The sequence below is a fragment of the Bos taurus genome, chromosome 14 (genome assembly GCF_002263795.3).
Source record: "Bos taurus isolate L1 Dominette 01449 registration number 42190680 breed Hereford chromosome 14, ARS-UCD2.0, whole genome shotgun sequence".
NCBI lineage: Eukaryota > Metazoa > Chordata > Mammalia > Artiodactyla > Bovidae > Bos > Bos taurus.
The window spans coordinates 1,350,114-1,365,137 of record NC_037341.1 but is presented as its reverse complement, the minus strand read 5'-3'; the positions used below and the strand labels follow the sequence as shown (position 1 = coordinate 1,365,137).

Genomic DNA, 15,024 nt, shown 5'->3' with positions numbered 1-15,024 from the left:
GGTGGGGGCTACTGAGAAGCCCTCAGAGGTCGGGGCACAAGCTCAGGTTCGGTTGCGTGGAAACAGGAGCTGAGATGTCGAGGCCAGGTTGTCTGGGCCGCAGTGCCCTCCTTCTAAGCCCCCTGTCTACTCGGAATTGCGCATCTTCAATAAAAGACTTGGGAGAACTTTACGCCTTTTTGTGTTTTAAACACTTGCCTCAAATAACAAATCCAGTAAAGACTAGGTAGAGGTTGGTTTGAACCCATGCCCCTGGGGTGGTCAGTCCACATCCTCCCAACAACTCCAGGCGTCCCATTGCTCCAGATCGCCTGGCTCCAGCTCCCAGCCTCCCCCAAATCCCCAAGGTTCTCTGCCTGCTTCCCCTGAGCCAGCCACGTCTGCCAGGTCACCCGCCAGCAGCACCCAGTCCCGAGGGTCCCAAAAGCAGCAGACGCACTCAGTGGGTAGCACACTTTACTAAGGTTTGGGGGAGGGGTACATCGCAGAGCAGCAGAGCAAACTTAAAACGGAGTGGGAGACATCCTCCGACAAGCCCCTCGGCCGTCTCCACCAGCGGGAAGTTGACACCGACCAGTATCCACCGACCCTACTCGCCCCCGGTTCACTCCCCCAGGACCTCCAGACCCCTCTCCGTCATGCTTGCAGAGAAGCCCAGGGAGGAAGGCCAGGGCCAGCCCTGGGGAGAGACCATTCATTCATCACTATCATTCATTCCAGGTGGTGCAGGACCCAGGAGTGGTCACGGGCTGGGTCAGCCACAGAGGGATGAGGAGGAACTGGCCAAGGACCAAACCCCAGAGAGCCTGGAGGGGCTGCGGAGCCTCACGTGGTGAGCCTGGGCCACAAGATAACTCACGTGGCCAAGGGGTGCAGAGGCCGGCTGGACTCAGGGGTGCAGGGACGAACAGAGGGCCCACTGCTGGAGCAGAAAAGGCCGGAGAAGCCGCACTCTCGGGTCAACCTCCAGGGGCCCTCCCTGCCTCCTCCCACCTGAAGCACCCTGTCCCTCTGTGCCATCCCGCAGACCCCGGTTCGGGGACTGGCCTTCCATACCCTACCTGCGGTGGCACCCGACTCAGCGTGGGGATGTGAGTGTGCCTAGTTCTGTGGCAGACTCCTGGCACGTGAGCCTGAAACGGCCCGACGGCTCTTGGGGAGTGGACCACCCCCAGCGGGAAAGGGCACGTGGAGACCTGCACACGGGGCCGTGTCTGCATGTTTTCGTCTGCACACACACCTGGACCTGTGCGGTTTGCCTGAGCTGGGGCACACCGATTCAGGAGCTGCTGTGCCACCAATGTGTCAGCGTGGGCGCACGTGGGGAGCATGAGCGTGGTGTGGTGGGTAGTGTGCCCTCAGTGGGTATGGGTGTGGGTCTGGTGTGTCCATCTCCCTAGTGTGTGCATACACGGTTGCAAGGCCTCACCCTCAGGCCCACCCTGTGACCTTGCTCAGCCCAGCACTCACCGCCCCTCAGGCTGTTCCCAAACCTTTCCAGGCCTACAGTCCCCTGGCAACCCCCAGAGGACCCGCGCCACCCTCCCTGCGCCCGCTCACCTGCACTTTCTCTGCCAGGAACCCCTCCCTCCCCAAAATCCCCACCCAGGCTCAGACCCGGGTCTCCAGGCTCAGAAGTGATTTTATTTCTCCGCAGATATCCTCACAGCCAGGCTGTTGGGCTGGGCCCGGCTTCCCCTCAGGGACCCAGGGGCCCAGCCTCCTGCCGGATGCCTGGTCACTGGAGATGTCCTGTGGCTGCAACTTGGAGCTGGTGGGGAGACAGGGAGGTCTCACAGCTGGGGCGGGTGGGAGCCACAGGCTGCGGATCGGGAGCCAAGGCTGCCCCCAGTGCCAGCCAGGCCAGGCTGGGGAGGGGGCAGCCACGGGCTCAGGTGTGGGGGGACAAGCTCGGAAGCCCTGCGGTGGGGAGGGGGCCTCAGGGTCCAGCCCAGAGGAGGGCGGGCCCCAGGCTGAGCAGGAGCCCCCCAGCCAGGGCCCAGGGGCTGCGCCCTGCCTGTGCCACCCCATTGCACAAATCCTTCTCACAGCAGTCCACGTCCACTTTCAAGATCCCAGAGTTAATGAAGCCCATCAGATAGTCTGAGAAAAAGTGCCGCTTCACAAAATCACAGGACGAGGCACACATCTTGTTCACGGAGTGATCCTTCCTGCCTGGGGATGAAGACAGGGAGCCTGGGATTGGAGCCCCACAAGCCTCTCGGCCTCGTGTCCAGGACCCAGCCCAGGGACCCTCCAGGTCAGCTCAGGACCCCAGGGCAACACAACTGAGGCTTCAACCCACCCATGCTGTCCCCCAGCTCCACGGAAAGAGTCAGAGAGAGTCAGGTACCTGCTGACTGTCAGACAGCAGGGCAGGGTCATGCCCCCAGACACACGCCATTGTCCGAGGCCAGAGGGATTCCGATGACACCACCGACCCCCACCCCCCAGCCTGGAGCCTGACTTACTGCTGCTGGGATCTGTGATCCAGACAGTGGCACACACCGTGTCTGATGGATGGCACTGCTTCGGGGTGCAGTGGCTGGAGTTGGTGGTCAGCGTGCAGTCCTGGCACCACAGGCCGTGAGCTGGGCAGGGCACGGGGAGGAGAATGACTAGAGGAACCGGGGTTCGGGCCAGCCAGCCCCCTGCATCCTCCCCACCTGCCTCGTTGCAGGTCCTAGGAGAGCCGCGTGGCTGTAGGAGGCCAGGCACCCCCTGACCAGGAGTGACCAGGCCTAACTGGCACCTGGAGGACAGGCTGGGAAAAACCTGTTTGCCTTTGGGCAGGTTGGGGTGAGGGTGCTGCCGCTGGGACTCCGGAAGCCCCTCTGCACCCCCAGGCCCCACACATACGCACAGTGCACATGCACAGAGTCACACGCATCACACCTGTGGTGCCCTCCTGCACACCCCTCCCCGTGGCTCACATCCCCCAGAATCCAGTTGGTTCCATCGAGGAAGATCAGACAGGACTTGACGGGGAGCCAGAGGGGCTCTAAGAAGAGCGCATAGGGGAACTCCGGCGCCAAGCCAAGGCATCCGCGGGGGGCCAGCCGCAGGACCAAGGCCCAGGAGGTAGAGCACCCCTGCCCTGGGAGCCAGGAGAGACCCACGTGGCTGTAGCCGGGGCAGCCCGAGCAGGGGGGTCACACTGCGAGGGCTGGGCTGGGGTCGCAGAGGTGTGGGAGGGGGTGTGGGCTTGATGGGCATCATAGGAGAATGGCGGCCCCACACCTGGTTCTCTCCGGAGCTGTCTGGCACAGACTCTCAGATGACCTGGACTCCCCCCCGCCAGCGGCCCCCAGACTTACCGGGGGACGAGCACAGCAGAGCGGCCAGCAGCACCAGGCCGAGGCCCTTCATGGCTGCAGGCAACATGCTCCAGGCGGGCCTCGGGAAGGCGCGGGGGCTGCGGGCGGGGGTCGTCTGGGACACCGGCCTGGCAGGGGGAAGCCTTGATCAGGAAGGAGACCAAGCCCCCGGCCCAGCTCGAAGGGCCCTCCCCTTTTCTGGCATCCTAAGGCAACCTCCCCCCAGGAATCCAGAGCCTGGGGTCGCCGGGGAGCTCCAAAGCCCCGCCCCCAGCCCATCAGCGAGAGCATCCACCATCGCTGCACCCCCTCCAGGGAGAAGAGGCCTGCCCTCTCGCTGGGGGACAGCCCGAAATGCCCCCTTCTGGCGCTCGCACCTGTGGGATGAGGGGTGGGGAGGTGGGGGTGGTCGGGAGGCGCGTCTTGTCCCTGGGGAGCCGTAGGTGTGTCCGGAGAGGAAAGGGCATGACGAGGTGCGAGTGGACAGTACCTGCCGGCGGGGGAGGGGCGCGCGCTACCCCCATCCCCACCTCTGGGCCGGGGCCCGGGGGCCCGGGAACCCGGCGCTGAGCCTCCTCCCCTGTCTCCTCACGCGAGCCTTGGCTCTCACCGCGGGTCTAGGCGTGGAGCGCGGGCCTCGGGTCGGGGGCGCACTCACATCCCCGGGGTGCCGCGACTCCGGGCCTCCGGGCGGCGGGGGCGGCGCGGGGAGCAGTGCCCTTCGGTCTCCCTGCGGACGGGAACCCGGGTGCAGCCGTGTCTTTCGGGGAACGCAGCCGCAGACACGGACCCCGCGCGAGGGGCGGGGCAGAGCCGGGGCGGGGGCCGCGCGGGGGGCGGGGGCGGCTGGAGTCTCGCGGATGGGGGCGCCTGGGACTCAGGGCCCCTCAGGGTCACCGTCCCGGGCCGTCCTGGGCCCCCTGGCCAGCAGGCACCCCGCTGCCCCGCCCGCGCGAGCGCGCGCGCGCGACCTCCCCGCTCCCGATCTCTTCACCCGTGCGCTCCCCCCCTCCCCTTCCCCCAACCCAGGCGCTGGCAGGTCCCTTCCCCCTCAGCCTGAGATCCCCTTGGAATTTCTCGGAAGAACGTTTACTGCGAAAAGAAGCGAAAGGCACAAAGACTCAGAGAGGGAGGGAGGGAGCGAGTGCCGCAGGTACTAGCCCAGGCCCCTGTTCGCGGCCCTTGGGCCCTCCCTTCACCGACCCCATCACGATCCCGATCCCGATGGTTCAAGGTTATTCTCCGCGCCGCGCCCCTCCCCCACCGCCTCCACGACGACCTCACGAGCAGCCGCAGACCCAGGGACTGCTGCCTCCAACCACACCCACACTCAGAGGGCAAGTCCCAAACCCTGGTCTTGGCATTCAAGGCCCTCTGCCGCCTGCTCTGGTCAGTTTCTCAGCTTTGTCTCTTGCCTTCTGCTCCCATCACGCCTGTCGCGCTGTGCTTTGCACCTGCTGTCCCTCGTGCTTGAGACCAGTCTCTGCCGGGCACTGCCGTCCGCTGGGCGAGGAGCAAGTGCTAAAGTCGTTCCTTCAGTCCCGCCCTCATCTGTCAGACAAATGTTTATGCAGACAGCCTGGGACCACACTCAGATGTGTGACTGCAGGCACATCGCCTGCCCCCTGAGCCTCAGGTCCTTGTCTATAAAATGTAACCATGAAAGCGTGTGAGGGCTGCACCAAACCCACAGGGAGAGATATCATTGGGCACCCAGCCCAGGGCAAGTGCTAGCGAGAGGGCAGGCAAGCAGGGGACACCTGGGCAGACTGACAGGGGCTACTGAGTACACTGGATGAGAAGTAAAGAGAGAGGCCTGGGGTGTGGACAAAGCCTCTCTGGCGGAGCCCGTGATCCCGCAGGAGGAGGGTTTGCAAGCTCCAAGATAGAGAGAGCAGGAGTGTTTGGGGGAGGGCTGGGGGGATGGCTCAGGCCACAATATGGAAAAGGGTTAGATTTTGTCCCAAAACCTATGCAGCTGGGCAAAGGCTTGAGTCCAGGACATCCTTGTGAGAATTAACCCATGCATTTCAGATTTAACACAAGGCCTTCCCCAAGGGGTTGGGTGCAGGGCAGATATCCTGGGTGCCCTCCCACAAGACCGGCCTCTACACCTTTGGGTCAGTTGGATACTGACTCTGTCCGGGTATGCGGTGACTGTGGGATGGCACTTGGTGGCAGTCCCTGCTGATCACAGCCAACCTGCTCCTGGCTTGGGAATCTCTGCCAAAGTTCTGTCAGAGACTTGGTAGATCCCTGCCAGACCTAAGGCAAGGCCACCCACCCCCAGCACCTGGGACTGGTAGTGTGGGGGGAAGGCTCTAAGAGCCCCCAGGGACCCTGGGGGATGCTTGCCCTGGTGTATCTCCTTCCTTTTTCTTTTTTCCTTGCCATCCTATTTAGCTTGTGGGATCTTAGCTTCCCAACCAGGAATCAAACCCAGGCCCTTGGCAGTCAGAGTGAGAGTCTTAACCACTGTACGTCCAGGGAGTCATTCCCTCCCCACTGAGCATGGCTGGACTCACTTCTAGCTAAGAGGGGGTGAGACCAGCGGGATGTCACTTCTGAAATCAGATTATTGAGACCGTAGCTTCTGATGTGGGCTCTGCCTCCCGTCCTCTCTCAGATTACTCATCCTGCTGGCAGCCCTGTGCAGAGGCACCGAAGCCTGCCAACAATCACGCAAAGGACCACGGAAGTGGAACCCCCACAACCACTGGAGCACTGAGATGAGACCACAGCCCCAGCCAACAGCAGCTTCATGAGAGAATGTGAGCCCGAGGTCCAGCACTTGAGTTCCTGCCCCTTGGACACTTCAAGAGCATGAATGGTGTTGTTTTAAGCGCCTACGTTTGGGGGTAGTTTGTTATGCAACAAAAGATAGCAGGTGAGTAGGTTCTGGATTGAGTATGATGGGGGCAGATGCCAGATACCCAAAGAGTAATGCCCAAGGAGTCTGGGCCCCCACCTCCACCCACCCAGGGAATGCAGATCCAGGCCTGTTTGTTCCTCCGAGAGCAAAGACCCTGCTCTCCCCATGCTGGGCTTGGTTGCCAGGGAGACAGATATTCCTAAGCCGGTTTCCAAGCTACTCTGCCTTCCTCCCAATACACATGGGATGGGGTCACCCTATCAGGATTTTTGCAAACAAGAATAAAAATCAGTCATGATGGGCAGAAGAAAGGGCAGAGTGTCCATGTGTGGCCCTGGCCCTTGCAGTCTGGACAGCCCCTGCATGGAGTTGTCCTTAACCTTCCTCCTCTGCACCTGACCTGGCCCAGATGCCTAGATGCTGGTGCTGGGACCTGGCCCTGGCTGGAGACACTCTGACAAGTACCCACAGCCTGTGGGGTGACCATGTGGCAGTTGCCCAAGTCTCATGCTCTACTGAGGGTCGGGATGATTGGTGGCCAGCTGCCCCCACAGCACAGCCGCCTCGGGTAGTCAGAACCATGGACAGCGTCAGAGGTGGGGGATGGGGGAGTTCGCAGCTGGCTGCCTTGCCTCTAGAGTCTGGAAGCCAACAGAAGCAGAGCACTGGCCTCTGGGTCAGGCCCTGGCAGGAGAGGGGCAAGGCTGGAGTCATGCCTGAGCTGTGCTGCAGGGCTTCCTGCCTTGTATTTTGGGCTGACACCATCCGAATCTCTCCCAGCTGTCCAAGGTTGTGGGTCTGACTGTGGCCCCACCACCCTGCCTCATGGAGAGGGCCTGCCGAGGGTGGACAGGGACATTTATTCACACAGTGAAGACTTTAAGAAAGGCTGCTGAGCTCAAGGAGAAAGTCCTTGATCCTCAGGATCCCCAGAATAGTGGGGAACGGCCAACAAGGTAAGTACTGGGCTGAATGGTGGCCCCCCAAATGATTCCCAGAATCTGTGAAGTTGACCCTGATTGGCAAATGGGACTTTAAGGATGAGATCAAGTTAAGGCTCTCGAGATGAGGCCATCCTAGATTTGACAGGCAGGGGCCAGATCCAGTGTCTGGTGTCCTTATAAGGTAGAGACACAGAGAGGGGCCACGTAATGGAGGCTGAGACCTCAGGGACACAGCCACATCCAGGGATGCTCGGAGCCCCCAGAGACTGGAAGGGGCAGGAAGGGTCCTCCCCTGGAGCCTGTTGGTTGTTTTAAGCCACAAGTTAGAGATTTGTTGAAGCAGCAGCAGGAAAGAGTACAGAGTGCAAGAGGCGCTGGAGAGAGAAAGGTGCCCCTCACCCAGCCCCAGCCGGCCACCCACCTGGAGAAGCTGGAAGGGCCTCCTGTGTTCTGAGGCCCCAGGGACACCACAGGCCCCCACCCCGCACCCAAGCCCCTCAGGCAGTGCGCAGGGCCCTGAACCACGGCTGCACAGCCTGCCTCAACGCCACCCCCTCCCCCAAGCTCAGGACCTGAGCAGTCCTGCCACCCCAGAGTCTCGACTTCCTCATCCACACGTGGGGAGAGGCACACCCCTCCCCAGAGAAGTGAGAGAGCTGGCCCCTCCCTCTCACGTCCTAGACTCTGGGTCCCATGAGGACAACAGGGAGACGCCATCCAAGGTGGTCATTCCTTACCTGGGGTGATCACACTCACGTAGACTCTGGGCAGGCTTGGAGAAGAAGCAGAGCTGGGGCTTGGCCTAGGACCACCTGCCACACTCCACCCTGACACCATGGGCTCCCCCAGGCCCTCCTCCCCACTTCCCCAGAGATCTAACCTCGCCCCTCTCCCACCACCTCCTTCCCCATCAAACTGCTGGCAAAAACCTTGTACCTAAAGTTCTGCCACACAGCTGCCGGGCGTGCAGGTGGGACGGCCCCCGACGGGACACGGGCCGACTGCTCCTGCTGTGTGCCTGCTGTGTGCCGGAAGCAACCCTCGAAGACCCTCCCCCATGGCCCCGGGAGGGGCTCCTGCTCGGCCTGGGCCACTTCCAGGTTTCTCGCGGAGGCACGCCCCTGCCACCAAGTTTGACCCCTCATCCCAAGCTCATCAGCGTCTTCCCTTTCTTCCTGGAGCCTTAGGCCCAAGATTGCGCGGCAGGCGGGGCGGCGCGGTCCTGTGCAGACGTGAGGTTTTGCACAGTGTCAAGCCCCCTCCCAGCGCCCCCACCCAATCCCCCCTCTAGCACACAGCCCCTGCCTCGCCCACGTAACCTCTCCCCAGTTCAGGACACAAAGAGCTTCTTCATTCCTTTCTGCAGCTACAGAGAATCCCTGCATAATTACTTTCAGAGTTAACAAGTCTGCGAGGAAGACGGCTCCCTGCTGCGATGGAATTAAATGTCCTGCAGAAGGTGCCCCTCATGGGTGCATTATCCCAAGGGGGCGCCAGCAGCAAGGCTTGCAGCCTCAGGCGGGGTGGGCGTGGCCTGGCGGGGCGGGGCAGTGGGCGGAATTGGAGGTGGGCGGGACCAGCTCAGCCTCCGCCCAGGTCCGGGTGCGCCCTGGGAGTGCCGGCGTGCAGAGAACCAGGGATCAGCAGAGGTGTTAGAGGTCTCAGCTTCTAGCACGTGGAGCTGTCCCCACGGCGCCCTCTGAGAGCTGCACAAGGAAGGAGATGAGAGAAAATTTGGGTGGAAAATTAAGGCAAAGGGGTGTTTTCAGGGGCTTTTTATTTTCTTAATGAGAGACGCCTGAGTGTGTTTACCTGCAGGAGGAGAGGAACCAGTCCAAAAATTAAACGTGGTATCACCGTACAATCCAGCAATCACGCTTCTGGGCACAGACCCCAAGGAATTGGGAGCATGGACTGAGAAAGATGTCAGCACACCCGTGGCCACTGCAGCATTATTCACAGTGCCTAAAACACGTTGGCACCCCAGGTGCCCTCGGAAAATAAAGGCTAATCATGATGCAGTCTATACATACACCAGAATATTATTCAGCCCTACAAGGCAGGGAAATTCTGACACATGCTACCACGTGGGTGAAACGTGAGGACATTAGGCAGGGGAGAGGGAAGGGGAGTGAGTGTTTAATGGAAGCAGAGTTTCGCTTTTGCAGAGGGAGGGTGGTGACAGCTATACAACGTGAATGTCCTTCATGGCACTGAGTTGTGCATTTAAAAATGGTTACATGGCAATTTGTTTCAGTGTTTATTTTTATTTATTTATCCACTCATTTGACGGCATCAGGTCTTAGCTGTGGCAGGCTGGATCTCTGATCTTCATTGCGGCGTGCAGGATTGCCGGTTATGGGATGCAGGATCTTTTTTTTTTTTTTTTTTCCGTTTTGGCACACAGGGTCTTAGTTGCAGCATGCAAACTCTCAGTTGCAGCATGTGACATCTAGTTTCCTGAACAAGCACCAAACCCAGGACCCCTGCACGGGGAGCATGGAGTCAGTGGAAGTGGCTACCAGTGGATGTCCCAACACGGCAAATTTTACATTATGTGTATTTTACCAATTAAAAATATGAGGGATGACCCACCTCCCAGAGTAATGGAAATAAAAGCAAAAATAAACAAATGGGACCTAATTAAACTTAAAAGCTTTTGCACAACGAAGGAAACTATAAGCAAGGTGAAAAGACAGCCTTCAGAATGGGAGAAAATAATAGCAAACGAAGCAACCGACAAAGAATTAATCTCAAAAAATATATAAGCAGCTCATGCAGCTCAATCCCAGAAAAATAAACGACTCAATCAAAAAATGGGCCATAGAACTAAACAGACATTTCTCCAAAGAAGACATACAGATGGCTAACAAACCTATGAAAAGATGCTCAACATCACTCATTATCAGAGAAATGCAAATCAAAACCACAATGAGGTACCATCTCATGCCAGTCAGAATGGCTGCTATCAAAAAGTCTACAAATGCTGGAGAGGGTGAGGAGAAAAGGGAACCCTCTTACACTGTTGGTGGGAATGCAAACTAGTACAGCCACTATGGAGAACAGTGTGGAACTTCCTTAAAAAACTGGAAATAGAACTGCCTTATGACCCAGCAATCCCACTGCTGGGCATAGACACCAAGGAAACAAGAATTGAAAGAGACATGTGTACCCCAGTGTTCATTGCAGCACTGTTTACAATAGCCAGGACATGGAAGCAACCTAGATGTCCATTGGCAGACGAATGGATAAGAAAGCTGTGGTACATATACACAATGGAATATTACTCAGCTATTAAAAAGAACTCTTTTGAATCAGTTCTAATGAGGTGGATGAAACTGGAGCCTATTATACAGAGTGAAGTAAGTCAGAAAGAAAAACACCAATACAGTATACTAACGCATATATATGGGATTTAGAAAGATGGTAACGATGACCCTATATGTGAGACAGCAAAAGAGACACAGATGTAAAGAACAGTCTTTTGGACTCTGTGGGAGAAGGCGAAGGTGGGATGATCTGAGAGAATAGCGTTGAAACATGTATATTACTATCTGTGAAATAGATCACCAGTCCAGGTTCGATGCATGAGACAGGGTGCTCAGGGCCAGTGAACGGGGATGACCCTGAGAGATGGGATGGGGAGGGAGGTGGGAGGAGGGCTCAGGATGGGGAACACATATACACCCATGGCTGATTGACATCAACGTATGGCAGAAACCACTACGATATTGTAAAGTAATTAGCCTCCAGTTAAAATAAATAAATTAACTTACAAAAAAACATGAGGGAAAATAAAGGAAGAAACAAGAGACAGAAGAGAGGGGAGCTGGAAGCACAGGAGAGCAGAAGAATGCCTGGGGCGGGGAAGCTGGAGTGCCGGGGAGGCCACAGCAGAGGAAGGGGCATCCAGAGGGTGGGTGACACTGGGCAGAGGGTGGGCAGGGCGCCAGTCTGGATGTGGCAACCTCGTGGCCCTTGCCCTGAGAGGCCTGGCTTCTCATAGAAACGTGGGGCAGGGAATCTGAAGGTGCAGGGGCAGGGGGCTCCACCACAGGCAGCCCTGAAGCAGGTGCTGCACACTAGGGATCCCTGGTGGGGCTGGGGCGGGGCAATGGGAGGTGAGACTCTCCGGGCTCAGTGTGGATGGGCTGAATGTCCAAGGGTTAGAGAAATTTGACCTGGGGTGTGGACGTGTGGAGGCGGGAGGGGGCAGGATGAACAAATGGAGGGTGGGCGCCTGCAGTCAACAGGGGGTTCCTCCACCCCAGTGCGTCTCCTCACAGGGTCCTGAGGTATAGCAAGTGGGTCCCCTAAGACCGCCCGGAGCCTGCTCCCTCTGACCGGCCCACCCCTGCTCGCCTGTTTCTTGATAATGGATTTCAGGAGAGAGAGAGGCTTGGCCCCCATCAGAAACCCTGGGAGCTGCCTCATTGGCCAGTCACTGTGGGGCCATCGGAAGCAGAGAGAGAATCCATAAGAGACATCTCGTGGCCCCTGCCTACCCAGGAAGAGGGTCTGGACTCTGATCTAGAAGGAAGGCAGTCTCTCTGCTCCCAGAGAGCGCAGGAAGGAGCCCAGAGCAGGGAGTGGGGCATGAGGGCCAGCGCATCTGCAGCCACATTTGCCCTAAAGGCCCCCCTCCCCCATGGCTGTGTGCTGCCAGCAGGGCAGATGCCTTTCCTGCCCCCAGGACCCCAGACCTCAGCCCCTCAGTTAGAAACACTGAACATCTTTTCCCTGGTCTGGGTCCGATTCACACTGGTGACCCCAGAGGCCTGGGGAAGGGGCTCATAGCCCAGGACAGGTCCACACAGCTCCCCAGAGAGAGCAGGGCCCATGCCCACCCCCTCTACCAGGGCAGGAGTGGTGTGGATGGCCAGTGTGCCCTGTCCACAACTGGCACCAAGGTCTGATTCACTCAGCCAGAGGGAGGCCAGGACTGGCTGGGAGGGGACCCAGACCAGCAGTGCCCACAGGGCCATTCTCGGGAGCCTGCCCGACTGAGCAGGGCAGAGCAGGCAAGGCCAGGCCCACGTCAGGAATGGGTCTTTGGACTGGAAGCTGGGCCCCAGGCTGCCTGGGAAGAGCGCCTGTGCGCGTGGGCAAGGCTGAGGCAGAAAGCACTGACATCCAAGGGCAGAGGCTCTAAAGTGGGCCTCAGGCACCCACGGGGCCTCCAGCCCTCAGCCTTGGCCCTGGGAGTTTGAGGGAGGCATGACTCCACCCCAGGGGTCTTCAGGGAGGCCCTTGTCCCTGAAGCCTGGGGTCAGAGAGTGCCAGGAGGGGTCGATTTTGTGGCCAGAATGCTTGAAGACAGCTGGGTGGGGACGGAGCCAGCATATACTCACTCTGACCTGAGGACTAGGGGCCTCGACCACTCCAGTGGGGCCCCAGCCCTGGCCAGGCCTGGCCGTGACTGCGTCTGCGTAGGCAGGGTGAGCCCCCGTTGCCTCTCCTGGGATGGAAAGAGGGAGCAGGGCAGGGCTTGGGGGGAGGAGGGGGGAGGGGCACCCTAGGATGGGGGGTGGTGAGGAGAGGGCAGAGTTCAACCCTGGCAGTAATTCCTAGTCAGCAAAGTAGTGATGGTAACACTACACACCCCTAGAGTTGTTGAGGACCAACAAAATGGTATTTAATTGTAACTGGTGAATTAAATGATGCTATTTATTATTTGCATCTGGGCCAAGGAGGAGCTGGGCCTGTCTGGGGGGTCAGGCGGCAGGTGGAGACCCCCTGCTCCCTAACACTGCTGGGAACCTCCATGGGGCCCTGCCTGGGAGCAGCTCTTGGGAGCCCAGGTCAGAGCACCTGCAGGAGGAAGGCAGTGTGCAGGGCCAGCACGCGGGGCGACCACGGACACAGGCCTGAGGAATGCAGAGGGCAGGTCCTGGGCCATGAGCACAGAGGATGACCCTAGCTGGAGAGAGATTTTGGTCTCCAGATGGGGCGGGCTGGGGACAGCTGACAATCAGAGACCAGAGGCCAGGCAGCTCCCCGCAGAAGCCAAGGCTGTTCAAGCAGCCCAGTGACCACGGGGAGAGGACGTGCACTGGTTCAGAGGAGCGGGTGGGAGGATGATGCTTGGTGGCTGAGACTGCAGAGGAATGCCGTCCCAGCCGGCCCTGGGGGCACTCTGCCGGGCACTGTCCTACATGCCAGCAGGCACTGGCTCTTGATGGCCATGACCGCTTTGAGAGCGCGGAAGCCCACAGAGTCAGAGGAAAGAGGCCTGGGCTCAGGCTCAGGTGGTTTCGCCCAAGAGCCAGCTCTCAATCTCTGCTCCAAGTGCTCCTGAGGATGTCCCACCCACAGGGAGATTCAGGCTGGGCAAGTTCAGGGAGAAGCCCCGGTGAACAACGGGGGCGGGCTCGCAGCCCTGACTCTAGGCCTCAGTCTAGCCTCCTGCCCTGCCCCACCTTTCGTTGGCCTCCAGGAAGGGTCTCCTCAGTGCCCACCCTGCAGCCCACAGAGGAGGAAGTGGGCAGCCCCCTCCCACAGTGCAGCACTGGCAGGAAAAGGCAGGCTCCCAGCGGTCCCGGAGGCCGGCTCCGGAGGGCAGGGGGCTAACACGAGGGATGGAGAGAGAAGGAGGTATTGGTGGCGCAAGACCTCTCTGAGAGTGTGACACGTGCAGATGGGACTGTGGGGTAGTTAGACATTAGCCGCAGGGAGGTGACAGGCGAAAAGACAAGAGGGAGTGGATCAAGCTAAGCCCCAACCATCTGAGGACCACCCCCCGACCTCACCCAGAATGGGCAAAACTATGATCTGGCAGTGGGCAGTTTACCCTGATAGAGAGACAGCACAGAGACACAAGAGAATGACCACGGCTGCCATGGCTGCCTGCGCCCAGACTAGACAGGCATACAACCTCTAGTAAACCCAGCTCATTATACCAACATTAATAAAGTCTACAGGTGGTTTCGTGCTCCACTGGGTGGACTGTTCTTAGCAAATCTAGGGCAAGGGCGTGTGCCATAATGAACTTGTTAGAGAACTCGCGACAGGCAAGCCAAGAGCCATCAGCCTGTCACTCACCCACGATCGCACCGCCTCCTCCCCCATCACTCCCTAACCCTAAGGCCTGCCTCCTCAGCCAACAACTCCGTATCAACACCCTGAAGCCAGTGCAGAAGGGGCTGGTTTCTCCTCACAGAAACAGACAGCTCTTCCTCTGAGAGTGTTTATCAATCCTTTATCTTCCTGTACTTAAGCAGGAAGCAGTAGTTTGCAAATATGTGCTTGCTATCACAAGGACTCAGACGTCTGGTCCGGTCTCCCGTTGACCTCCTGGGTTGAAGCTCTCTGTCTGACACAGGGCACGCCACCCCGGGGCAGGACGGCCTCAGGACGTCAGCAGGGACTGAGTTCCGGGGAGAGGAGGCAGCGGGGCGGAGGCCCTGAGGCGCCCCGGAGGGCAGCGGCAGCCCACGCAGTGCTGCTGGGAGAGGGAGGCCTAGCAGGAGGACCACAGTTGGGTTTTACTCTGAAATGCTCTTAACAAGGCCCCTGGAGATGACGCAGCTGACTCGTAGTTGACGGTGCCGCTCAGCGGTCTGCAGCTGGAGGGTACACGAGGCCAGGCTCCCATGGCTGCAGCCCGGACCTGGTCTCAGGGTCGAGACAAGGGGTGGGCGCTGGCCAGCCTGCACTGCAGGGCTGAGGCTGCAAGGCCAGGGCGGAACCGCTCAGGTGGACAGGACGGCCCACCGGCCGCCACAGTGACTTCCCCTCCCCCGCCACTGGAGCCAGGGAGGGAAATGACGGTCCCTGGCCCGGTGCCTGGCCTGGGGGCCAGCGTGAGGCCCATTGTTTGAGGCTGGAGCTGGGGGGCCCGGGGCCTTGGGAAGCCCCCGGCAAGGCCCTTTGTTCCACTTCCCACAGATTC

At 59.4% G+C, this 15,024-nt stretch overlaps 1 protein-coding gene across 3 annotated transcripts; it reads right to left on the bottom strand.

The window, feature by feature from the left end:
* Window positions 1–439: 439 nt before the first annotated feature.
* Window positions 440–4,125, bottom strand: LY6H (lymphocyte antigen 6 family member H). Of its 3 annotated transcripts, none has more exons than XM_059874286.1 (4): window positions 3,976–4,125; window positions 3,318–3,445; window positions 2,472–2,591; window positions 440–2,175 (listed from the first exon to the last, which is right to left on the bottom strand). In XM_059874286.1, coding segments are annotated over exons 1-4 (486 nt in total). In that variant the 5' UTR covers window positions 3,978–4,125; the 3' UTR covers window positions 440–1,939.
* Window positions 4,126–15,024: the final 10,899 nt, after the last annotated feature.